The sequence below is a fragment of the Mus musculus genome, chromosome X, assembly GCF_000001635.26.
Source record: "Mus musculus strain C57BL/6J chromosome X, GRCm38.p6 C57BL/6J".
NCBI lineage: Eukaryota > Metazoa > Chordata > Mammalia > Rodentia > Muridae > Mus > Mus musculus.
Window position 1 is genome coordinate 86,176,438 of NC_000086.7, and position 23,696 is coordinate 86,200,133.

The 23,696-nt window shown below is 39.1% G+C and overlaps 1 protein-coding gene across 1 annotated transcript, besides 24 other annotated features; it reads left to right on the forward strand.

The window, feature by feature from the left end:
* Positions 10,691 to 11,210: an enhancer, noted in NCBI's record as "RsaI/PstI region A fragment". NCBI's record gives its function as "enhancer in gonad" and the evidence as "EXISTENCE:transgenic organism evidence [ECO:0001131][PMID:11923472]".
* Positions 10,691 to 15,367: a biological region, named in NCBI's record as "Nr0b1 5' regulatory region". NCBI's record gives its function as "regulatory_interactions: Nr0b1".
* Positions 10,865 to 11,069: a conserved region, noted in NCBI's record as "conserved region; human-mouse conserved sequence responsive to Nr5a1/Sf1". NCBI's record gives the evidence for it as "COORDINATES:sequence alignment evidence [ECO:0000200][PMID:11923472]".
* Positions 12,401 to 15,367: a promoter, noted in NCBI's record as "KpnI/NcoI fragment for -2938 promoter". NCBI's record gives the evidence for it as "EXISTENCE:reporter gene assay evidence [ECO:0000049][PMID:9658405]".
* Positions 12,728 to 12,750: a protein binding site, noted in NCBI's record as "LEF-A". NCBI's record gives the evidence for it as "EXISTENCE:protein binding evidence [ECO:0000024][PMID:12554773]".
* Positions 13,870 to 13,892: a protein binding site, noted in NCBI's record as "LEF-B". NCBI's record gives the evidence for it as "EXISTENCE:protein binding evidence [ECO:0000024][PMID:12554773]".
* Positions 14,340 to 14,362: a protein binding site, noted in NCBI's record as "LEF-C". NCBI's record gives the evidence for it as "EXISTENCE:protein binding evidence [ECO:0000024][PMID:12554773]".
* Positions 14,606 to 14,642: a transcriptional cis regulatory region, noted in NCBI's record as "-718 GRE (glucocorticoid response element)". NCBI's record gives its function as "required for stimulation of expression by glucocorticoid" and the evidence as "EXISTENCE:reporter gene assay evidence [ECO:0000049][PMID:16857744]".
* Positions 14,998 to 15,019: a protein binding site, noted in NCBI's record as "DaxAD4-1 SF1 site". NCBI's record gives the evidence for it as "EXISTENCE:protein binding evidence [ECO:0000024][PMID:10446902]".
* Positions 15,162 to 15,201: a protein binding site, noted in NCBI's record as "Stat3 site". NCBI's record gives the evidence for it as "EXISTENCE:protein binding evidence [ECO:0000024][PMID:18471437]".
* Positions 15,191 to 15,213: a protein binding site, noted in NCBI's record as "LEF-D". NCBI's record gives its function as "mediates response to beta catenin to promote transcription" and the evidence as "EXISTENCE:protein binding evidence [ECO:0000024][PMID:12554773]".
* Positions 15,203 to 15,229: an enhancer, noted in NCBI's record as "134/110 element". NCBI's record gives its function as "mediates induction by Nr5a1/Sf1" and the evidence as "EXISTENCE:reporter gene assay evidence [ECO:0000049][PMID:9658405]".
* Positions 15,203 to 15,367: a promoter, noted in NCBI's record as "-134 promoter". NCBI's record gives its function as "core promoter" and the evidence as "EXISTENCE:reporter gene assay evidence [ECO:0000049][PMID:9658405]".
* Positions 15,204 to 15,224: a protein binding site, noted in NCBI's record as "134/110 COUP-TF site". NCBI's record gives its function as "negative regulation of transcription" and the evidence as "EXISTENCE:protein binding evidence [ECO:0000024][PMID:9658405]".
* Positions 15,205 to 15,228: a protein binding site, noted in NCBI's record as "-128-LRH-1". NCBI's record gives its function as "positive regulation of transcription" and the evidence as "EXISTENCE:protein binding evidence [ECO:0000024][PMID:20937355]".
* Positions 15,206 to 15,223: a protein binding site, noted in NCBI's record as "DaxAd4-2; -134 SF1 site". NCBI's record gives its function as "positive regulation of transcription" and the evidence as "EXISTENCE:protein binding evidence [ECO:0000024][PMID:9658405, PMID:9121493, PMID:10446902]".
* Positions 15,228 to 15,250: a protein binding site, noted in NCBI's record as "LEF-E". NCBI's record gives its function as "mediates response to beta catenin to promote transcription" and the evidence as "EXISTENCE:protein binding evidence [ECO:0000024][PMID:12554773]".
* Positions 15,232 to 15,271: a protein binding site, noted in NCBI's record as "WB1". NCBI's record gives the evidence for it as "EXISTENCE:protein binding evidence [ECO:0000024][PMID:10022915]".
* Positions 15,247 to 15,271: a protein binding site, noted in NCBI's record as "DaxAd4-3; DaxEY -91 SF1 site". NCBI's record gives its function as "positive regulation of transcription" and the evidence as "EXISTENCE:protein binding evidence [ECO:0000024][PMID:10446902]".
* Positions 15,268 to 15,289: a protein binding site, noted in NCBI's record as "WB2". NCBI's record gives the evidence for it as "EXISTENCE:protein binding evidence [ECO:0000024][PMID:10022915]".
* Positions 15,306 to 15,310: a TATA box. NCBI's record gives the evidence for it as "COORDINATES:motif similarity evidence [ECO:0000028][PMID:9121493]".
* Positions 15,338 to 19,510, forward strand: Nr0b1 (nuclear receptor subfamily 0, group B, member 1). The gene is made up of 2 exons (NM_007430.5): positions 15,338 to 16,537; positions 18,914 to 19,510. Exons 1-2 carry the CDS (start codon positions 15,364 to 15,366, stop codon positions 19,156 to 19,158), a joined length of 1,419 nt encoding a protein of 472 aa, NP_031456.1. The 5' UTR covers positions 15,338 to 15,363; the 3' UTR covers positions 19,159 to 19,510.
* Positions 17,379 to 17,419: a protein binding site, noted in NCBI's record as "Oct3.4 site". NCBI's record gives the evidence for it as "EXISTENCE:protein binding evidence [ECO:0000024][PMID:18471437]".
* Positions 17,379 to 18,147: a biological region, named in NCBI's record as "Nr0b1 intronic regulatory region". NCBI's record gives its function as "regulatory_interactions: Nr0b1".
* Positions 18,125 to 18,147: a protein binding site, noted in NCBI's record as "intron +2770 site". NCBI's record gives its function as "synergizes with transcription factor binding at upstream promoter to enhancer transcription of Nr0b1" and the evidence as "EXISTENCE:protein binding evidence [ECO:0000024][PMID:20937355]".
* Positions 19,511 to 23,696: the final 4,186 nt, after the last annotated feature.

A 23,696-nucleotide genomic window follows, 5' to 3' on the forward strand; every position in this document is an offset into this window, starting at 1 on the left:
AAGTGAGCTCTTTAGTATGGAAGAAACATGAAAGTCATGGCTGACTCCATAATTCTTCTTCTGTCAAATTATTTATGGCAGAATACTCGACAAATATTTCTTCTATGTCTACAAATGTAAGAAAAAGAGAGTCCGATTTCATTTTAAATAGTGTTGGATATGCTCAATTTGAACTCTCAGCAGCCCTGGTGTCTCTGAAAACTTGGCCAGTTGTACCTGCTATCCAAAATATTCTTCTTTCTCCCATGTAAATCCCATTGACCCTCCAGGGATTAATTTACAAATGATTGTAACAAAATCCTGAAACATTTTTGAGATTATGCAATTTAATTACAAGCCTTTTACGTTGAAACAAGCAATCTATACAAAATACTTATCAGGAATACTTAATGTACTCATATAAATCCCTTGGATAGATAGAATGCCATTATTCAGTAGTACACCAAAAGACACATTGGAAGGTACACTTGGTGAATTAATTGGAGGTTTTTTTTGGACATCTGTAAGTGTAATGTGTTACTTTCACCAGTAAAGATTTACATAATCTATTTACATCTAAAACAATTTCAATGATACTTACTTGCTCATATTCTACACTAATAACTAATTTTAATTATCAACTTGATTGTACTAAGAAACATCTAGAACATTAGTGAACCAAACTATTCTGTATGTCTGTGAGGATATTCCCATAGAGAATTAGCTGAGGAGATAAAACTATGGGCAGCACCATCCTATAGGTATCATTACACACTGAGCTGAGTATTGACACACAAGTTCCCATTGCAGAGCTGTGGGCCTCTCTTACTCTCCTCCCTTTCTCACTGTGATAGACTCTGCAGGAAATGTGACCTACATTCAAACTTTTCTTCTTTAAATTGCTTCTAGTCATGTATGTAATCTTAGCAAGAAGAAAACTAATACACAGTCAAAGCCTTTGCCTAGTTAATCATGAGAACACTGAAGCCCACTACAGTATTTGTAGGAGCAGCACCACATACGAAAGCATTCATGGAACATGTAAAGCAAAAGACATGGTGAGTTTAATGGGACACATCCTAAGAAATTAACATATGGTATATTTAATGTGGCCAAGATACAGCTATGTAATGTTTGGAAAATTAGTAGTAGTGTTAGTAGTAGTAGTAGTAGTAGTAGTAGTAGTAGTGTAGTAGTAGTAGTAGTAGTAGTAGTAGTAGTAGTAGTAGTAGTAGTAGTAGTAGTAGTTTATTTTCCTCCTTGTTTTTGTTAGCATTTATGAAACAGCATTGACCCTTCTTAGGTCAAATGTTATTTAGTTAATGATGGTAAAGAAACAGAAAAGTTAAGGCTCCTTAATCACTTGACTGAAAAACAGAACCAGGACTTCATTACTCTTTCATATTGAGCAAGGGAATGCTAGAGATCTTGATTTTCAATTTTTAACAATTTAATCCATTTAATCTGAAAAATTGACTCTGATCCCAACATTATACTTTTATACTTAGAGTAATAAGAAAATAATTAGTCATGCTCTATGGAAGTGATTTATTGGCCACAGGAGAGTTGAACATGAAGGCTATATTTTTAATGGCATTAGATTGTTGAATATAATTGAAACATGAATTGTTTGTGTATAATAGGGAGTATTTATATAAGAAATTTTCTCTGATATCTTGGATTACTAAAGACTAGTCCTGACAATGGATTATGATATTTCTCTGTGTCAGAGAATAGTGTCAGCTAGAATAGTGCTACCATGAGACTTGGACCTTGAAGTTAAAATTTAGGAATGAATTTTTTATATAAGAAAATGCCATTTCAAATTTTATGCTTATAGTATAATTTTATTAATATTTCAATACATTCATACATTTTTAATGAAGTGTACATTTTTATAAGATAGAACTTCATTTTATGAGGAAGAGGAATTGTCTGCAGTGTAGGTAGCACTGTGGTCAATAGCATGAGAATTATACTAAAGAAGAGATGAAAAACCCTATGTGAGGGAGTTGAAGAATTTTTGGGTATGAAATAATGATGAATTTAAATTTTAAATGATACACAAGAAATCTGTTTTTAAAACTTATTTTATGTGTAGGGGTGTTGTGCCTGTCTATAAAACTATATAGCATATGCACGTCTGGTATCCACGAGAAGCCAGAAAGGTCATCAGATGCCCTGAAAATAGAATTAGAGGGAGTTGTGAGCCACCATGTAGGTGCTGGGAATCAAGTCCAAGTCCTCTAGAAAGGCAGCATGTGTTCTTAACCAGAGAGTCACCTCTCTGGCACCTAAGATGGACTCCACCCCACCACCTCTCTCTGAAGAAAGGCACTTGGGAAAAAAAATCACCATTTTCAAAGTCTAGAGGCATTAAGAAAATGAAACCTAAAGGAACAGCAAATAATGAAGGCACATTCAGTGACTTTTAAATGTCTGTAAGGGAGCTCCAATATAGGGAAGGAGTTGGGAGACTAATCCAGAAGGACTGGAAATTTATGAGAGTCCCACTACTTTCCTAGAGAGGTAGTGAACATAGGAACAAATATGGATTGTAACTTTCTCTCAGACAAAAGCATTCTCCTTTCCTGAAATAATTCTGAATCTTTTTAAATCAGTGATATCAGCAGTATACGTGCCACGTTGATAGAATGTTGAGGATCCAAACAAAGGCAGTCATAGGACCTGGCCTTTGCTTTTTTTTTTTTTTTTTTTTTTACTCTCTTAGGTGGTATTTATGTATATGGATGGTCTCAACAAGTAGGTGAGCACAAGGGATCCACTTTTAACTTCCTGGAATCTGTATTTTTCCAAAGGAGATTTTAATACTGTCCTCTTTCTAAGTATACTACTAGTTTGTATAGTGCACGTTTGGTATGAAAGTCCTATGTTCTATACTTCCTGGTGTCTAGTTTAACTGCCCATCATCTCATATTTCGAGTGTTACTTGTCAGTACGACCATCTTTGTCTCCTCTCCTCATCATTTTGCTAATATGATAAGCTGAACTATATAGATGTAGACATGGGATAGATGATTCCCATTAATTATAAGTCTTATTTTAAGATTCATTTGTGTTTTATGAAAACTTCAGTATCCCAAATGTAAAGATTTCTTCATATTATTATACAAAAAAAGACAATGTGTTTTATTTTACTCCTGTTATTCTGCAATCTAGCACTTTATTGGGGTTACCTGTCCTGTCTGCTTCTCATCACATATTCTGTTTTCATGTAGTAAAAACTTTTTCAGTAAAATTTTAAGCTCTCTGGGTAATGACAAAATTCAGCCATATTTGAGAAACAGAGATTTACAAAGAGATTGGCACACTTTATTGTGAATATGAAACATTTGGGCATCTTATTCAAGCACTCCATTGGTATGGGTTGAGTGCAGAGATACTATATTCCTAATAAGTTCTCAGGTGATACTTTCTAAAGATTACTGGTTATATAGCCAGGGCATGGTGTACTATGGATATCTCTATTATATAATCAATTGAGAATTTAATTATCCTAATAGTTAAATGTATTTATGGAACAGAATGTGATATTTCTGTACATGCATACGAAATGTACTGATCAAACCAAGTAATTAACATTTCCTTTTCCAACTCTGCACTCTTCATGTTAGTAACCTTATATATCTGGTTTTTCAGAGCTTTCTAAAATCTATTATAAATTGTTTCAGATTATAATTCTCACATTATGATGGGAAATATTCAAACTTATTCTTTTGTATAGTGGTGTTTTTGGTACCTGTTATGTATTCTCTATTTTTCCCCCTACCCTTTATAAACTTCAGTGACCATTCTTCTACTCTCTATTTCTATAAGATAAACATTTATATTTCCACATATGAGTAAAAACATACAAGTTTTGTCTCTGGTTCCACACATATTGCCACAAATAGCATTTCATTATTTATTATGAATAAATAAATGCCCAAGTAGAGTGTGCACTCCACTGCTTCCATTTGCTTGTTTGTAGATGACCATCTTCACTAAATTTCATGCATTGTATACAGGGAATAATTCTTCAAGAAATATAGGATTATAGACATCTCTTTAATAGGTTCCATTTCCTATACATACATACAGTACTAGAATTTTGAGATCATATGGTAGTTCTTTATTATGTTTTTGAGGAGCATTGATAATTCCATAGTACCTGAACTAATTTATATTTCCACTAAGAGTATGAAAGAATATCAGTTTTTCTGCATTAGGTATTTTATTTTTTAAAAAAACATATTTTAATTAATTACTTGAGAATTTCATATAATGTATTTCAAATAAAATTAGATAATTTGTGGATATCACAGAATATTTTACTTCTCCTGGCTCTAAAGGATGTGTTAAGAGTTTTACTTAAGTATGCATTTGCCACGCACACTCCGGTGAAGTCTGCTTGACAGGCTGAGAAGCCTGGGAGCACTCACGAGGCAAAGAGTTTCAAAGAAACTCACCTCCTGGACTTTTGGCGTTCTCATTAACCCATATACTCATACCCTATCCCCACATTAGTCTGGTGTATGGATCCATGTGCTCTCTTTTAGTATAAGTGCCTTTTAAGATTGAATTCTGACATAGCTAAGCCTTCGCCAGTGTTCCAAAGTCCTAGAAAGTCCTTGAGCTGACCATGGGCTTGGAATTCAATGTTGCCTATTCAGTGACATTCAGAATTGCCTCTGGTATTACACTATCACTTAGAATAAAAGCCAAGTCGCTCCCATATACAGGAATTTACAATTGTTTAGGAAGTAGATTGGGCTGTGGTTTTAGAGTATTGCATTATTCATGAGATGGATAGCTAGAGCGGAACTCCCTAATTAGAACCATGACTTGGGTGTGAAAGCCCTTGCCCTAGGAGTGTAAAGACCTCACACCTGGCTTCTAAGACTATAGCTGACCTTAGATAGGGCTGACTTTGTCTCAGTTGTTTTATTGCCCAGTTCCTGCCAGTCTTTGTATTTACATTCCTCTGTTTTGTGTAAGAGTCATTAAGCATCCGGTAACCTCATTTGCACCTTGCGGATGTGTCACCTAACTTCCCTATTTTCTTCTGTATAAAACATTTGAGAAAGTATTCAAGGAGCTAAAGGGATCTGCAACCCTGTAGGTGCAACAACATTATGAACTAACCAGTACCCCGGAGCTATTGACTCTAGCTGCATATGTATCAAAAGATGGCCTAGTAGGCCATCACTGGAAAGAGAGGCCTATTGGACACGCAAACTTTATATGCCCCAGTACAGGGCAACGCCAGGGCCAAAAAGTGGGAATGGGTGGGTAGGGAAGTGGGGGGGGGGGAGGGTATGGAGGACTTTTGGGATAGCATTGGAAATGTAATTGAGGAAAATACATAATAAAAATATATAAAAAAAGTTTGATGCTCAATTTGACAAATTGCACTCAGATTCTACACAATCTCGCGTGTTGGTCTGTCACTTGCCAACTCCTTGCCCATCTGCATCCAGAGACCTGTTCCACACAGACAAAGGGACCCAGAGGGTCTACAGCATGCATTCTTTGTTTAGACACCTCCTCTCATATTATATGTAACTGATTGAGTGCTAATGAAAAGCACTGCATTCTCCACTTTAATAAAATACAGCTGAGATTTGCACAGAGAGAAGCAATGCATTATGCAATTTACTCTTTTAATACGAGTTAATGGCCTTGAAGTGTGAAAGGTTATGCTCTACTGACCCTTAATCAAAGAACTTTAAAAGGATACATAGCAAATCAATACATAATCATAATAAAAGTGTTAAATGAACTTTTAACAGATGCTAAACAAGTTCAACCCATTTACCAAGTTAAGCCTATTTGTGATGACCTTTTCTGTTTTAAAAAAAAGGCATTTATTATGAAAGTAAAGCTTATTTTCAGAATTTAGATTCCAGTAACACTCAAGTCACTTTCTCCTTGCATAAATATCAAGAAAAACATCAGAATATATTTTAGCATTTGAAGGTTTGGGGATTTTTAGCTGACTTGTCATGAAGTGCTTCATATCTAGTTTTCATGCATCCTCTTCTACTTGTAGAATGTCAACATTAAACATTCATATTGCTGAATGAGTACTGAATCTGTCTTTAGGACCTAGCCTCTATGTTACTTCTTCCATCCATTACAACTTCGCCTATAAGAAGATGACAGAAGTATCATTTTTTGGCCTGAAAAACTTATTTCTAACTTTATGAATTTTGTGGACTTTAGCCTGCTTTAGGCTAAGTTCCTGTAATAGTATTTTATATTATGCAATCGTGTGTTTTTTAGTTTTAAGTTTGGGTTTGTTTGAGACAGCATCTTACTCTGTAGTTATGTGTCTATCCTCTTCTGGCTCCAAATCTGCCCAGGCTGATCTCAAACTTGTGATGCTCCAGCCACACACCCTCACCTCAACTAGGAGAATGAATTATAGGGGCATGTCACCATGTCCAGTACTATTTTATTAAACATTTTACACACACACACACACACACACACACTCTCTCTCTCTCTCTCTCTCTCTCTCTCACACACACACACACACACACACACAGAAAGAGAGACAGAGACAGAGACAGAGGGAGACAGAGACAGAGAGGGAGACAGAGAGGCAGAAAGACAGAAAGAGACAAAGTGACAGAGAATGAGATGAGGTAGAAGGAAAGACAGAGATATGAGCTTTATGTTTGATGAACTGTTGTTCAGGATCTTGTGGCTCAAGGCAAAAAGTAGAACATTATACATACATGTCCTTCTTCTTACAAGATTCTATTGAGGTGAAAAATGGGTAAATCCATTATAACTATAGGGCAGAGATTCGAATGTAGCTTTGAAGACGGAAGGGATATAGTTACACTGATAAAGTAGCAAAGAGGAAAACATGATACAGAAAACATACAATAAAAACGTACTTTCAAAACTGAAAAGCTTGTTGAGATAGATGAAAATTTACACCTGGCAGAGCACTGACCACTGCTCATAAAGCAGAGAAGGGCAGATATGGAGGAAGAGCAGGAGTGTTGATAGTTGTTCAGGTGAGTAATTATGGAATTATCCATAGAATAATAATGATTTACTCAGTCAACAAGAGAATAGAAAGAACTTGAAGAAATTCAGCCATGCACAAAAGACAGGGGAGGAGAATCAGGCCACACTAGTCATCATGGTCCATACTCTAGGAACAGTTTTTAGTCCTAGAAATATAACTAAATGTTTCAGTCTCTATTCTCATAGAGCATATATTCCCACAGTTCAGTCCAGGAATCAACAAATAATTCAAGAAACATGTGTTCTCAGTAATAACATCCAAGAAAATGAGGAATAAATCAGGCAGCAAGGATAAAGAACCTTAAGAAACTGAGTATCTCAGGGCATAATGGTAACTTGGTTTTTCAAAGATGAATAAGCTCAGCAGGGTCATGCCAAGGTGGTTATTGTATCAACTCAATCTACTGTGCCCTAACCTGCTTAGATTGATCTCCTGGTAGCTAGTCCTGGAATATAGACCACAAGTTTTTCCTGGGATGTCTGTCATACGCTCTCATTTCTTCCTAAACCTTAACCATTGTTCCTGAAATCATCTCTCAAGGAAGTTAACACAGTTCCCATTTCTGCAGAGGCAGTTTATTTGGGGGATATTTTTTGGCTCTTTTCTTTTCTTTTCTTTTCTTTCCTTTTCTTTTCTTTTTTATAACCCACTCATATCCATGATGAGAAAAACAAGTTTGGAGGTGAAAATTCAAATTTTCTTCAGTATCAACATTTTCATTTCCTGCAAAGAAGTTCATCTATCTACTGACTTCTCCTTCATGTATGTTGTTGCTGGCTCAAAGAAATCAATGACGTTATTGACACTATTCCTGTTGAATGCATGGAATGGCTTACCGTGGACTGCAGTGGTCCTCTAAAGTCAAGCACATTTCCATTCCATTTGTGTTGTATATGAATAGGACTTTGGAAGTACAAATTTGGTATAATTGGGAAATATCACTTCAGAAAATCTAATGCTGCTAATTGCAGCACAATCTAGCTCTAATAATTCATATTTCTGAAGTACTGTTAATATTTCTTAAGGATATAAACATCATTTTGTATGTTCAACAACTGTAAGACAAAGGACATAGTCAATAAGATTAATTGGCAACCTACTGATTGGGGGGAAAATCTTCACTAACCCAACACTTGATAGAGGGCTAATAATCCAAAATATATAAAGAACTCAAGAAGTTAATCACCAAAAATCTAAACAATACAATAAAAAATGGGGTGTAGAACTAAACAGAGAATTCACAACTGAAGAATCTCAAATGGCTGAGACGCACCTGAAGAAATGTTCAAAGTGATCAAAAGTCCTTAGTGATCAGAGAAATGCAAATCAAAATGACCCTGAGATTACATCTTACACCAGTCAGAATGGCTAAGATCAAAACCTCAGGTGACAACATATGTTGGAGATGATGTAAGGAAAGGAAAACACTCCTTCATTGTTGGTAAGATTGCAAATTGGTAAAACCACTCTGAAAATCAATCTGAATGTTCCTCAGAAAATTCGAAATAGTTCTACCTGAAGACCCAGCTATACCACTCTTTGGAATATACCCAAAAGATGCCCTACCATGCCAAAGGGGCACGTGTTCCACTATGTTCATAGTGGCCTTATTAGTGATAGACAGAAGCTGGAAACAACTCAGATGTCCCACGATCGAAGAATGGATACAGTAAATGTGGTTCATTTACACAATGGAATACTACTCAGCTATTAAAAACGAGGACATCCTGAGTTTTGAAGGCAAATGAATGGATCTAGAAAATATCATCCTGAGTGAGGTAACTCAGACCTAAAAGGACGTGTGCATGGTATGTACTCACTAATAAGTGAATATTAGCCAAAAAAAGTACAGAATACCCAATATACAACAGTCCACAGTATTCAAAAAGGTCAACAAGCTGAAATGCCCAAGTGAGGACACCTCACTCCCACTTGGTAAAGAGTAGAAAACAATCACAATTGTGGAAGGAAGGAGGAACCTGGGAGGGAAAGTAGGAAGAGGGGAGGGGGAGAGGAGAACCTGATCTGGTATTGGGTGAGGGAAAATTACTGAAGCCCTGAGGGCCAGCAGAAAGAATGGCAATTGGCAACCTCTGGAAATCGGAGGTTGGGGGGAAACCTTCAGAATGCACCAGAGACCTGGGAGGTGAGAGACTCTCAGGACTCAAAGGGAGGGACCTTAGATGAAAAGTCCCTACAGTGGGGAGAGGGAACTTACAGAGCCCATCTCCACCAGGAAGACAGGATATCAAGAGAGGGATTGCCCTATCACAGTCACATCTCTGACCCATAATTGTTCTTGTCTGAAAGAGTTCCCTGGATGGAAATGGAGAGGAGCCTGAAAAAAAGCAGGTCCAGAGACAGGCCCAAAGTGGGATTCAGCTCAAGGGGATGTCCCAAGGCCTGATGCTATTACCGAGGCTATGGAACGCTCACAAAAAGGGATCTATCATGACTGCCTTCTGAGAGACCCAGCAAGAATCTGAAACAGTCAGATGCAGATATTTGCACCCAACCAATGGACAGAAGCAGCTGACCCCTGTTGTTGAACTAGGGAAGACTGAAAGAAGCTGAGAAGGGTGATCCTGTAGGAGGACCAGCAGTCTCCATTAATCTGGACCCCCAAGATCTCTCAAACACTGGACCACCAAACAGACAGCATATACCACCTGATATGAGGCCCCCAACACACTTACAGTAGAAGACTGCTGGGTTTGTGTTCATTCAGAGATGATGCACCTAACCCTCAAGAGACTGGAGGCCCCAGGGTGTTCAGAGGTCAGGTGGGGTGGGGGCATCCACGTGGAGACAGGGGGTGTGAAGGAGGTGTGGGATGTGGAGGAGTTTGAGGGCGAATGGGGGAGAGGGAATGTATTATGGATTATAAAAATACATTAATTAAAAGATAGAAAATAATAATAAAAACATGACTACATTGAAACTTTTGTAAAGTGCAAGTGAAAAATATATTTAATCACTCATAAAAAGAAAACAAGACAGGTAACTGGTATTCACCACACCAAAGGATGAAATTGTATTCACTACACAATCAGGTGAAAGGCATAAAGACTGAGCAATTTAATGAAGTTAAAAGATAGGTAAATATGGAAGAAATTCTTCACTCACTGCTTCGTTCTGTGCGGTCTTGTGTGCTTCTAATAAGCCTTTTCATGAATAGTGTGGATGTGAGGAGTGTAAAAAGTAAGTTGCTAGCAAAAGCCAGAGGGGAAACCAAAGCAATTTCCTAGGAATTACAGCTTCAGTATAGGACAGGAGTCTGTCACTAAAATTACCATTTGAAACCCTGTAGGCCTATGGAGGAAACTTTCTTTAGTTCAGCCTTATCAGCCTGGATTGGTCTCCTGGCAATCAGCAAAATCAATGAGACAACAAGTTTCAAGACTGTGAGTTGGTCAAGTTTATCAAGTAGACAGTTTACTAGCATCTGATATGAGTGTGGATTCAAAATGAGAAGATTTAAATCAACTTGATGAACGTTATCTTTGAAGGTTGTTTGAGTAAGAAAGTTGCTTTTAGAACATTTCAGGATTACTATGATTATAACATTTGTAATTCCAGTTCACCAACTCTGTAACCCTTAAGATGGCCGATTACCTTCTCATCGGTAAGGCAATATGGGGTTGTATGAGCAACTCTTCATCCCTGGTACTGTTTAAACAGCGTTACCTTGGAGAAAAAGAAAAACACCACTGATATTCCTGATTATCTGCTTACTGGAAGGCTGAAGTCTATGGGATTCCAACTCTGGTAAGCCCAGATTGAAAATTCCTATCAAGTTTCAAATCATCCTTGTCTTTTAAGGTCACATAGCTCACTGGCAAAGGTCAGTTTTACAGTTTTATCCAATCTTATCCCCACCTGGACTTCCCTCCCACATCCTTTAGTTAAAACTGCATTACTTTGAAGTTGAAGGTTGTATGCAGGCAGGCAGAACAGTGTTCCTCCCACCTTGAGTTGGAACAGATAATGGATTCTACAAAGCAGGTGTCCAAGTGGCCAAGGTCACCAGACAATGAGTCAGTGTTAGGGTCTGTCCTCAGCACATGACAGGTAATTTGATAAGTGTCCTTTTGTTTTGCTATCACAGCGGTCTGAGATTATGGTCCAAATCAACTGAGAAAGTCTGTGACGGCCCTAGAAGGTTCTGTCTTTCCTAACCCTGCAGCACCCAGCAGGCTGGCAAACTCTGCTGTATTGGATGACTTTGCTTCCCAGGAGAAGACATGAAAAGTGGAAATATAAAGTCAGTTTTCTCGTAGCATTTTCAAGGATGAATATTTCTGAAGGACGAACAGGCAATCTCTCTTTAGAAACAGTCAATCCAGAGAGCTCACAAAGTCCTTCAGAGTTGCAAATAAAAGACCAGATCACAACTTCAAGGGAAAATGGAAGAAATTAGAAGAGTTGGCTCCTGTGAAGAAAAACAGGAACAAGGAGCACATTACAAACTCACATTTCTCTCGGCACAGCCCTCATGGGTCATTTGTAGATACTCCCTCCAAAGGCAAAGGAACCAAATACATGACAGTCATAAATGATTAAAGTAAAACAAAAGAGTTATGTTTCTATGATATTTAAAAACATACATGGAATAAAAGAATTTTAGGGAAATTCTTGAATGTTCAATTAAAGTGCACATATTTATTAAAATTAGTTTATAGCTAAGAATGTAACATAATTGTTAGAGAGCTGTTTTATCATTCCAGAGGCCCTGGGATATATAGGCCCCTGCTGTGGTCGGTCATGCATGCCTGTAATACAAATATTCAAAAGGTAGAACCAGGAAGATCAGAAGTTCAAGGTCATCCTTTAGTATGCAGCCATTTGAGGCCAGCCTTCGAGCCTTTATGAAAACAAAACAAATGAAAAGAATCTAGTTTGCAACACTGTATTTAATACGATGTTCTGCTAAATGCCAGGTCATCAGAAATAATAAAATGATTACCCATGAAGTTACCATACTTCCATTTGTAAGTAACAAAGAGTCCAGCAAACATTTCTATACATCCTTGTATGAGAGGAAGATATAACAATCCTTTAAAAGCTTATAAGAGGGAGTACATATTAATGTCTAGTTATAGAAATCAATCCCCATTTCACAACAGAAAAAGGAAGTCATATTGTTCTCAGGAGCAAAAGGACGGAAGTGACATCCTCAGGTTAGATGCAACAAGCCATGATGACTGCCCACACTTTCTCATATGGAATTGAGATGAGAGGATGGACTGTAATATGGGAATACATAGAGTAATATATATTAATTGCATTAATAAAATTGTTACAAGAAGATCATGACTCTAATCAATAATAATAATAATAATAATAATAATAATAATAATAATAATAAAACAATTTGGTACCTATTATATCTTTAGAACAAATGAGCTCAAATTTAAGGTCAAATCTTTTAACTGTTAACCCAGTTCTCCCGTTGCTTTGTTGTAGGGATTGTAACAATGTTTGTACACAGAGCCCTGACTCTAACAAAGCTTGCTAAGCTTGCCTCCCTCAAGAGTCAGCACCACAATAACTGTGTAGGAATGGTTGCCCTCTGTGTTCTCAGATGATGATCCTTTCCTTTCTTTTAAAAGGTATAGTTGCTCAATAAATATATTTTTTGAGGATCTACTGTATGTGGAACACTGAGCCAATGGGTAGGGACAATGTGATAGATTTCTTGAACCTAAGAGACTTTGATACAGGTTGGGGAAGATAATAACTATCATATAACTAGTTAAGTATCATCAGGGGCTGAGAAGAAGATAGAATTACAACTACCAATATGACCTTAAGGTGCAGGACTTGGGTAGGTTGTTTTTCAGCTAGATGGCTAGGTGGGTTAAGAAGAAAGATTGTTAAGCAACAATAGCAAACCTAATATATGTAGTAGATGAATATTTAAAAGAGCAAATAATGGAATGGACAATGAGATAACACTTTCAATATGAATTCTTGTTGTAGATCATACAAGCCATCGAGGAGTCTGAATCTAGAAACATACATACAGAATAAGTAGGACATATGCTTGAGCAGAGAATGGGGTATTACCTCTTGGTCCTCAATTGATCCCTTGTCCTAAAACCAAAACTAATTGTGTTTAATATTCTTCTATTTTAACAAATTAACTTGTGTTTAAGAACTATATCCCAGAAACCACTGTTCACTTCTTTTTCCATACCAAGAGAGAGGGGGGGGGAGAAAAGAAGAAGGAGGAGGAGGAGGAATAGACACATTAAATAACTTTCCTATGGTTGAAGAATGTGCCCTCACAGAAGTGCAGGTCCTAGTCATAAGAAGGTGTAGATTTATTTATGGAGCAAAAAGGTTTTGCAGATGTAATTAGAGTTGGAAATTTGAGATGTTGATATCATTCTGGACTATCTAGGACCTAACACATTCCCAAACCTGCGTTTAAAATTAGAGAAGGAGATGGAGACAAAAGTTAGACTGATGTGTCCAAGAGCCAAGGAATGCAGGTAGTTTCTAGAAGCCAGAACAGGCAAGGAAATAGATGCTTCCTTAGAACTACCTGACAGGAATGGTACTCTAATTTTAGTCTGATAGAATTCACGTTGGATTTCTGGCTTCTTAAACAGTCATATAATAAATTTACATTATTTGTGTTGTCATAAACCACTACATTTGTAATTTTTTTATAGCAACAATAAGAAACACGTTTCCCAAGGCCACGGAACTGTAGAATAACAGAACCAGGATTTAAATGGCATTCATCTGATGCCACGGTAAGGAATTAAACCTCTGTGCCATAGAGGCCAGCACAAGCAGAATACAAATTAACTGTTAAGTACTCTGACCTACAGGGGATATCTATATCAATCTTCCAAGACCTAGGGTGCATTATAGAAGAGATGGAAAAGGGGAAGTATGGTATGAAACTCTGTCTTCTGGACATGACACAACCATTTCAATCTTGAACACATAACAGCTATGGCTACCCAAACAAGACCTACATTAAACAAAATAAAAATAAACAAATAAATAATTTTAAAACCCCTATGGAAATAGGAGGGACACTATCAGGAATAAATGGTAAATAAAGGGTAAATATGAAATTGTGAAAATAAGAAAAAAAATTTAAAATTGAGGGTGTGCCCAATTTTCTTACATTTCAGTAGCTCCTACAGAATTGGAAAAGGGGAGATAGAGGAAGAGGGAGAAAGAGAGAGAGGGGCAAGGAGGAAGTAAGGGAAGGAGAGAGAAAGAGAGAGAGAGAGAGAGAGAGAGAGAGAGAGAGAGCATATCAATTCGTGTGTTCTGATTCCCCTTCCCTGTTCTGTAAGAGCAAAGGCTTGCACTCTTAAAGTTATGAGGCTAGTGGGTGTAAGAATTGTCTAGCTGTACAAAAGTCATATAGTTGACTAGAGAGAGCCCCCCCTGGTCTCTTGTCCAGGCGACGGTGACGAAGGCCAGCAATTAGGCTTTCTGATTCTTGGATTCGTTACTATCCTATGATGGTTGGGAACAGGGAGAGTTATCAGTGTCCTGCTTCTACACGAGTATGAGAAGTTCTCACGGTAACAATCTTGTGATTAGTCTGTTCCCAGAAGTCAGCTACAAGTACATGTTGTTTGCAGCCCCCAGCTCCTCGATCCAGCATCCAGGACACAGTAGGTGAATGATCAAATTAAAGATTTATTATGACCAGCTCCCACCAATGTTTTTTTTAAATATAAGGTGCATTTGTGCAGCCTGGGTGTGAATTCCGTTAAAACTCACACTCAGATAGCTTGGCTAGCACTGAAAAAAAGGCATTTATTTCTGCCTCCAGGTCTGGGATCTACACTTTACAAATCTTAGAAAATGAGAACTCACTCTTCTAACATTATACAAAACGCAACTTATAAACACTGTGATTATTCTACAAAAGTTTATAAAGCTGTCATAGAAATGGACTTTTTGCCATTTAAGCATTTCTTTCCCCAATAAAGGAAATAAGTTAGAGGTCAGAGTCTAAGTTAATGGCAAGAGTTGGAACAGAGCCCTAACTAGCTGCCTGGGGTTCACTGCTAGCTCTTCTCTTCCCCAGGTAGAGGCAGGAGGGGTGGAGTGAAGAAGGAAAGGTGGTATGTGGTATGCTAGTTCCAGTGCTGAGACTCTCCCTTGGATTTCCAGCTTCTAGGGAGTGTTTGCCCCTTTGAGCTTTCGAGGTCATGGCCACACACATTCAAGCACAAAGGCGCGTCCCCCTCTGCGCCCTTGTCCAAGAGGAGGAGGCGGACGCGCTTGCGTGCGCATTCAGTATAAATAAGTCCCAAGCGGCGGCCACTGGGCAGAACGAGCTACAGGAGCCTCAGGCCATGGCGGGTGAGGACCACCCGTGGCAGGGCAGCATCCTCTACAATCTACTGATGAGCGCGAAGCAGAAGCACGCGTCTCAGGAAGAGCGAGAGGTGCGCTTGGGGGCTCAGTGCTGGGGTTGCGCCTGCGGTGCTCAGCCCGTCCTGGGTGGGGAGAGACTGTCCGGCGGGCAAGCCAGGTCCCTCTTGTACCGCTGCTGCTTTTGTGGGGAGAATCACCCGCGCCAGGGTGGCATCCTCTACTCTATGCTCACCAACGCCAGGCAGCCAAGCGTGGCGACCCAGGCGCCGAGGGCACGATTCGGAGCACCTTGCTGGGGCTGCGCCTGCGGCAGCGCAGAGCCCCTGGTGGGCAGAGAGGGGCTGCCGGCTGGCCAGGCCCCCTCGCTCCTGTACCGCTGCTGCTTCTGCGGAGAAGAGCACCCGAGGCAGGGCAGCATCTTATACAGCTTGCTCACTAGCGCTCAGCAAACGCACGTGTCTCGGGAAGCACCCGAGGCACATCGCAGAGGCGAGTGGTGGCAGCTGTCCTACTGTACCCAGAGTGTGGGTGGCCCAGAGGGGCTGCAGAGCACACAGGCCATGGCGTTCCTGTACCGCAGCTATGTGTGCGGTGAAGAGCAGCCCCAGCAGATCAGCGTTGCCTCTGGCACGCCCGTGAGCGCAGACCAAACACCAGCGACCCCGCAAGAGCAGCCGAGGGCTCCCTGGTGGGACGCCTCACCTGGTGTGCAGCGTCTGATCACACTCAAGGATCCACAGGTGGTGTGCGAGGCAGCGTCCGCTGGCCTGTTGAAGACCCTGCGCTTTGTCAAGTACTTGCCCTGCTTCCAGATCCTGCCCCTAGATCAGCAGCTGGTGCTGGTGCGGAGCTGTTGGGCGCCCCTACTCATGCTTGAGTTGGCCCAAGATCACCTGCACTTCGAGATGATGGAGATCCCGGAGACCAACACGACGCAGGAAATGCTTACCACCAGGCGGCAGGAGACCGAAGGTCCAGAGCCTGCAGAGCCCCAGGCCACAGAGCAGCCACAGATGGTGTCCGCGGAGGCTGGGCACTTGCTCCCAGCTGCTGCGGTCCAGGCCATCAAGAGTTTCTTTTTCAAGTGCTGGAGTCTGAACATTGACACCAAAGAGTATGCCTATCTGAAAGGGACCGTGCTCTTTAACCCAGGTAAGCATTGTCAACCTTGTGCACTGTCTCTTCAGGTCAGAAAAGCACCACTACAGACATTTATGAGTTTTTAGTAGGGGTTTTGGAGCCCACTTGACTGTGACTGACTCTGCAAATCTGCTGCACACATCAGGAATACCCTGTCAAGTGGTCAAATGGGTGAGCTTCTGCCAGAAACTTGGCACTGGATTGGTGGTGATAGTGTGTGTGTGTGGGGGGGGGGGGGGCAGGGGTTGGGGGGAGGGTGGGGAACGAACCAGTAAGCTTTGTACCTGGCTCTCTATTATCTGCTGCTACAGAAGTTTCTGTCTTCATAGGACCTGGCTAACTCTTCCTTCTTTAGCTGTCCTTTCAATCCAGTAACATAACTTTTAAAAAGTTTTTGCTCATTTCACACAGCTCTTCTTACATCCCTATTTTCCAAGTTTTCCACTAAAAAGGAGATCCCGTTGGGTGCTGCGGGGGGTGGGGTGGGTGGGGTGTGTATTATGCTTTCCCAAGCTCCTCCCCTCGGGAGTCTTTAGCTCAACTCAGCCCAGATTCTGCAAGTCTGAATAGACAAGTGGCTCAGGTGATTTTTGAGGTCATCTGAGAAACAGTTTCTCTTTCAGCCGATGCTATTAATCCTGCTCTGTTGTGATTCAAAGTTGAGACCAAGGTCTCAGCCTTTATTAGTCTGTATTTTCAGTAATTTGCCACTTGCCTTGACCCTGTTTCACATCCTTTGCCCCCCCCCCACATCCCTCCCCCTTTGTCCACTCCCTCTCTATTGTTCCTCTATTCTTTTCCAGAGTTCTCTCTCAAAAGGAGTTTAATCCCACCAAATTGCATGTTTTTAAATAGTAATGCACCCACACGCATGTACAATGCAAGGTGTGTAAAACACGTGGCCTCTCTTTCCTGATTACCTTTTTGCATCCTTTTGTCTTTATATCTAAAGCCTTATACAGGACAAAGATACACAGAGTTTTAAATTATATATATACATGTAAATAGGTTTTTACCATAAAGGCATAAGGTAAGGGGATATGTAAACTGGAGCCCTTTTTTCTGCCTTTACATTGAAGGGACATTTTGTGAGGTTAGAAGGGTATAAGTAGGGGGAAGGGGCAGGGAGATGTGAGTAGGAGTTGGAAATGAGGGCCAATCAAAACAGTATGAATGAGAATACCATAAGGGTGCCTCTTAGTTTTGTATCTTAAAAATAATTTTTAATGGAGGGGGAACATAGGTACCTTAAGGAAAGGGCCAGGGGCTCTGGTATGAAAAATAATGCATACCTCCCAAAAGACAGCTTTCACAAAGCACCATCTATATGTAGACCTAGAGAGAGTGCCAATACATACAATGAAATAGATATCCAAACTTGACTACCAGGATATAAATAGAGTGGAGGATGCTGATGCTGTCTTAATCAGGATTATAATCAAGATAAGAAGTGTTGCTTTATTTTGTTCTTCCCTTTATAAGTTGAAATTTGTCTATAGTAGGAATGCTTATTTTCTATCACCATTATTTTTCACCACTATGACTTTTCAACATGATTTTAAAATACGCTCCTTAAATTTTGTAAAGGAAGTAAGAAAACGTATATCATCATTTAAGCAAATCTGCTTGAAAGTTGCTTTTGAGTCATCTTTCACTCTGTGATGGTTTTCTTTGTCTTTTAACCCTTGAATGCTATTAAGAGCTTTTTTTTTTTTTTTAAAGACAGACAGACGAACAGACAGGAAGGAAGGAAAAAAAAAGACTCTTCTGCCAGTATTTTTCTCCCAAAGAACCCTTTGGAACATTCATTAGAGTCATAATTTTTAGAACTTCCTACAATCTGGAAATTATGGTACAGACAATATCATAGTACTAAACCTTAGCACTGAAGTCATTGTGGACCTCTAGAATAATAGCACACGAGTCACAGTTTATGGCTATAAAGAGTACAATCTAATGACTGGACAGTCCGTGTAATTGTGGGAAAGAATGGCAATATAATTGTAATATGGCAAAACTTATTATCAAATGATATAATTCTCAAAGGTATATTTCCCTTGAAATAACATCAATATCTTTATATTTTCACAGAACATGACCTGGAGCTGTGATGCATCAATTATATTCTATTGACATGAAATTAAGTGTGCCAGTGTTTGTGCACACTTTAGTGTGTCCAGTGTATGTGCACACATCCTTTCATCCTTAGAAGTGTTGCTTCTGAAAACTTAGAACTTATTTCAGTCCATTATTTTAGGCCCCAGAAAACCCTTTTAATCAAGAAGCTAGGGTTCTTTTTAATCGGGATGGGACTAAAAAAAATGAGTTTGGCCTAAACCATAAAGATCCTGTGGTGAGCTGTTTTAAAATAAAGTTTTCTCCTTTCAGACCTGCCTGGCCTGCAGTGCGTGAAATACATTGAGGGTCTTCAGTGGAGAACCCAGCAGATCCTTACTGAGCACATCCGGATGATGCAGAGAGAGTACCAGATCAGATCCGCTGAACTGAACAGTGCCCTTTTCCTGCTGAGATTCATCAATAGCGATGTCGTCACTGAACTCTTTTTCAGGCCCATCATTGGTGCAGTCAGCATGGATGATATGATGCTGGAGATGCTCTGTGCAAAGCTGTGAAGGCATATGTCCACTCAAGTGCATTTTACTATAGATGGAGAAAGCGGTCGTAGCTGTAGGCAGAAGAGTGCTAAAATTTGTGAAACCAAACTTTCTTGTATTTTTACATGCATAGTATATTTGTATTCAATTGAAGAAATACTTTAGTTACAATGTAAAAATCCCTCTGCTCCATACTGGCTTCTTGTGAAGGAAAGCATTTGCAAACAAATCACTATTTCTGTATATCTCTAAGAGTGTGGTACTAGGCTAACAAGCTAATTTCATAAAAATAACATCTCTTTCCATTAACCCCGCCAAATAAAATTTATAATATTAACTTTTAATAAAATTTAAGGTACTAACCGTTAAACGGACTGGAGAGTTTTCTTGGGGTTTACAGCTTCAAATACTTTCAAATCTAGCTAAAATAACTGAAGATACAATCGTGAGTAACTTCATGGAATTTAATGCTACAGTATGTCACTGGTTAAAAAAAAAAAAAGGTTATTTTGCCTGGCTTCACTGCTTCCATTAACAGTATAAAAGATTGTCTTCATTCCTGCCTGGAACTCAAAAAACAATCTATGTCCTAAGAGTGAAAACTATTTCCAGAGTTTGAATTTAGAATTTTTCTGTATACAATTATGAATTTGAACTAAAGTTCCATCATAAATCCACATAATGCCAGGGGGCATTATCATTTCAGAAAGTTCAATATAACCATAAAACCCTCGCTATGTCTCACCTTTTAGGTACACTGTTTAGGTAACTGTCAAATTAAACAATCCTGACATGTGAGTTACTTTCTGCAGCCCCTTTAAATACAATTCAGAAAAAGATTTCCTCATTATTGTGAGATAAAATTCAAAGCTATTCAGGTCCATTCACTTAGAAGAAACACATTGCCTATTTAGTAGTAATCAGTTACTCTAGATCAATGTAATAATTAATTTCAAGGGGACTTTTTAGATTGAGCCAGGGTGTTACTCTGTAGCTAAGGCTTGCCCGAATTCAATATGTAGCCCAGGTTGATCTCCAAGTCATAAAATTATTCCTGCTAATCTTCCCATGAGCTGAAATAGGTCCATTCCACTGTGTCCAGCTCAACAGAGTTTTAAACATCTTTATGTGAAGATCTCCTTAGAAGCCTGGTGAATCTTATTTGCAACTTATCAGGGTCAGCCACTCAGAACAATGTGCCAAATGAATTACTTAGAATTTCAAAGAAATCAATTCTCCCCAGGAACAATATAAACATTTAAATACAATAGTAGTTTACATGTGGTATACAATACATGTACTTATTATCAGCACATTAGATAAGAAATTGGTAGTAGGTGGACTATCTGACTTAATTAAAGCAGCTGTTAGTGTAACTGTAATTTCAATATCTATACATTTCTAATGTGATAAGAAAATATCTCAGCACATAGTTATTTTCAGGGATAAAGATTATTAAAATGATAATAAGAACATACAGCTTGGTTATAAGGGAAGAGGGGCATATGCAGACTGTGGAAAAATTCACTTCTTCTTGACACCCCTTTGCTCTCTCCCTACCATGAAGCTTCACACAGGATACATTCTTTTCCCAGAAATAAAAACTCATCAGCATATCTGCAATATTTTAATGCTTCTTCCCAGAGAAGCCCTAAATGATTCAGAAAGGGAGTTATTTTAAATTTTTATTGTGGTTAGCTATATAGGCTTCCTCTACCTTGCATACATAAAAATTCCAAACATAGAGAAGGAAAAGTGGTCACTGTGAATCACCATATTTGCCAAAATTATTTAGGCACTGGGTCACCCTTAGTGAGAATCCTTCCTAAATCAAAGTTCTGAGCTGTTAGCTAAGAGCCCACCTTCTAAGCAGGCCCTTCAACGAACAGAATCCAAGTTTACTGGGTTCACTTTCTTTTGTGTATTCTACCCCTTTGACACAATGGGAACAACCTGTAACATTGATCCCACGCACCTTAAGAGGCACAGTTAGCAACTGAAGTGAGTCTCATCAACTTTTCCATCTAAGGTGGTCAATGCCTTATTTCCTTGTTTCTTTCTGAAACTTTTCTTTACCTAACCACTCTCATTTCTGGGCAATAAGTAGCAGGTGACCTGACCACCTTCCAAGGCTGAGAAAATGACACGAAACCTCACATAAAACCCACAATCTCTAAGGGTTCATTCATGTGGATCACAGCTTGCAAGAAAGGTAGCTTGGCACGTGTCCTCCTAGCAGAGGGGAAAACTTCCAGAATTAGTTTAAAAGTCATTATTGACCAACTCCTTCCCAACTCGGGGCTATCCTTTTCTCTTTTCTTGTTATGAAATCAATGACCTATTCAATACTCCCAACTTCACAGCTTTTCTTAAGTGTTTTAGGTTTTTTTTTTTCCCACCCTGTCTTTTCATTTGGAAGGACTGCATTGAAGAGTGACAGAAGAATTTTTCACCAAATAACATTTCAATGTAACTGTATTATATAGCACATCTAGTGGGCAGAGGTGTCACACTCCTTGTCTGAAACCGCAGCTTTCAGCAGGAATAGTAAGATAGGAAAGCAGTTGGTTTAAGTGAGAAATTCAGAGTCCACCAGACGTTCCAACATCTGTAACACTTTGTTAGTATGATGGCTTTAACTGGTAACAACAGTTAGACGATTCCATTATTCCCATGAAAACTGGACTTCCTTTTGATTTAGCATGGTTCTGTGGTAAAATTGAACTAGTCCATAGCAGACAATGTCAGGATTCAGATGAGTGTTCCAAACAACTAGGGGTTTTTATTCAGCATCAGTATACACTACACAATATAGGAAAAGACAGCCAAGTGGCCAGTCCTAAGCACCATCTACCCTATTAGTTTATATTGTCTAATTTAACTCATGTAAAACTATGCATATCAGGGCAGAAAACCCTTAGCTTGTGAGCATAAGATATCTGATTTCACAAAAGCATATTGCTAAAAAGAAACAAACAAGTCAAACCTTTTTGAATCATAGCACATACAAAAGCTTCAATAATGTACCTCTTCCTGATGTTGGTTCTAATTTTTTGAGTTGCTCCAACATACAAAATAATAAGTATAATTATAAAGCCTAGCTATGGATGGCACAAAGCAAGGGACCTCTGTTTAATAAGTGGATACAGTTTGGAAACACACACTAAAATGTTATTTAGTGTTATAAGTAAAGGAAAATCTATCTGGGGAGTGGTGACTTATAATCCTAAAACATGGGAGGCTGTGGGAAATGACAGATTTGAGGCCACTCTGGACAACAGAGTGACTTCCAGGTCAGTCTGAGCTACAGAATAAAGTCCAGTCTCAAAAATTAAGGAGATCAAAATGGAGAAGAGTCTTCCATTTGCACTACATAAATGAGCCTCTATAGTGTTAAGTGAAGTGAATCAGTACATGAATAAAATAACGTGCAAATTCTAAAGGCAGAACATATGCAAGCAATGAGTTGATGGTAGGTATTAAAAGTTATCTGGTTTGGGTTTTGTCCTTCTCAAAGACCATTAAAAAACTGATGAAACTATTGAACACAGACTTTCTCTGTACAACATATGAACTTCCAAAATTCAAAAACTTCCACATGAAGTCGATTCAGTGGCAAACCAGACACATGAAATTATCAAATATGAGGTATCTAGTATACTTGGCTCTGTGTTCCTTCAAGGTATGACTAGTCTCTATTTAGTGGAGTACTGGATATTAAAGGAGAGCAACATCATACTTTTTTCATGTATCTTTTTTGCAGCTTTCTCCACATGAAAAATCCCATGCAACTTTTAGGAAATTATAAGCATACATCATTTTATATCAACTATCCAGATGTTATAGTCAGAAATACAAAACTGTGAATGAAAATTCCCTTTCTTGAATAATATTGAGAGCACACAGAACTGCATAAGGAAATTGTACGTCTGGTCACAGGTAAGAGTTCTGCTGCTGTTTCATATTACTGCTCCCATCCTAGGCTTTCAGCATTCTCTACACCGTTGTCAGTCCCCAAATGACATGGGGGACTGTATTTCCGAGAAAACGGATCATTCTAGGAAGCCCCATTGCTGCCATCTGTATGGTCATCCCCATGATTACCTCCACATTAGGCTGTTTTCAGCACTCCGCGTGGGTTTGTACTCAGAGCTAAGATTTATTACAGAGATGTGACAATATGTGACAGGATCGTGTCAGGGCAAGATAGGCAGAATGTGGATGAATTCATCAGCAGGCATCTTGCTTTATTCTCCTGTGCATGCAGGGTCACACAGAATGAAATCTTCCCCTGGCAACAAAAATGAATCAACCTGCAAGTGATGGTTTTGTCCAGTGAAATCTTTTGAGATTCTGAGTTTAGATGTGTTTATTGAGGCTGATCACATTGGTACTCAACATCTATCATGTGTCTAAGTTCCAAATAGACAGAAAACAAACAGATGCTCAGTCTAAACCACCCTGTGTATAGTCTGGACATGGTGAATCACTTCTATGAGTTAGGAAAGAAGAAGAGAACATCTGAAGTAGAAGTTCCCAGATGTCAGCCAAGGTCA

Bases quoted from the DNA above. Each gene is read 5' to 3' on its own strand.
- Nr0b1 (NM_007430.5), top strand. From the start codon at position 15,364: ATGGCGGGTGAGGACCACCCGTGGCAGGGCAGCATCCTCTACAATCTA. The intron at 16,538-18,913 runs GTAAGCATTGTC...TTCTCCTTTCAG, and splicing joins GACCGTGCTCTTTAACCCAG to ACCTGCCTGGCCTGCAGTGC.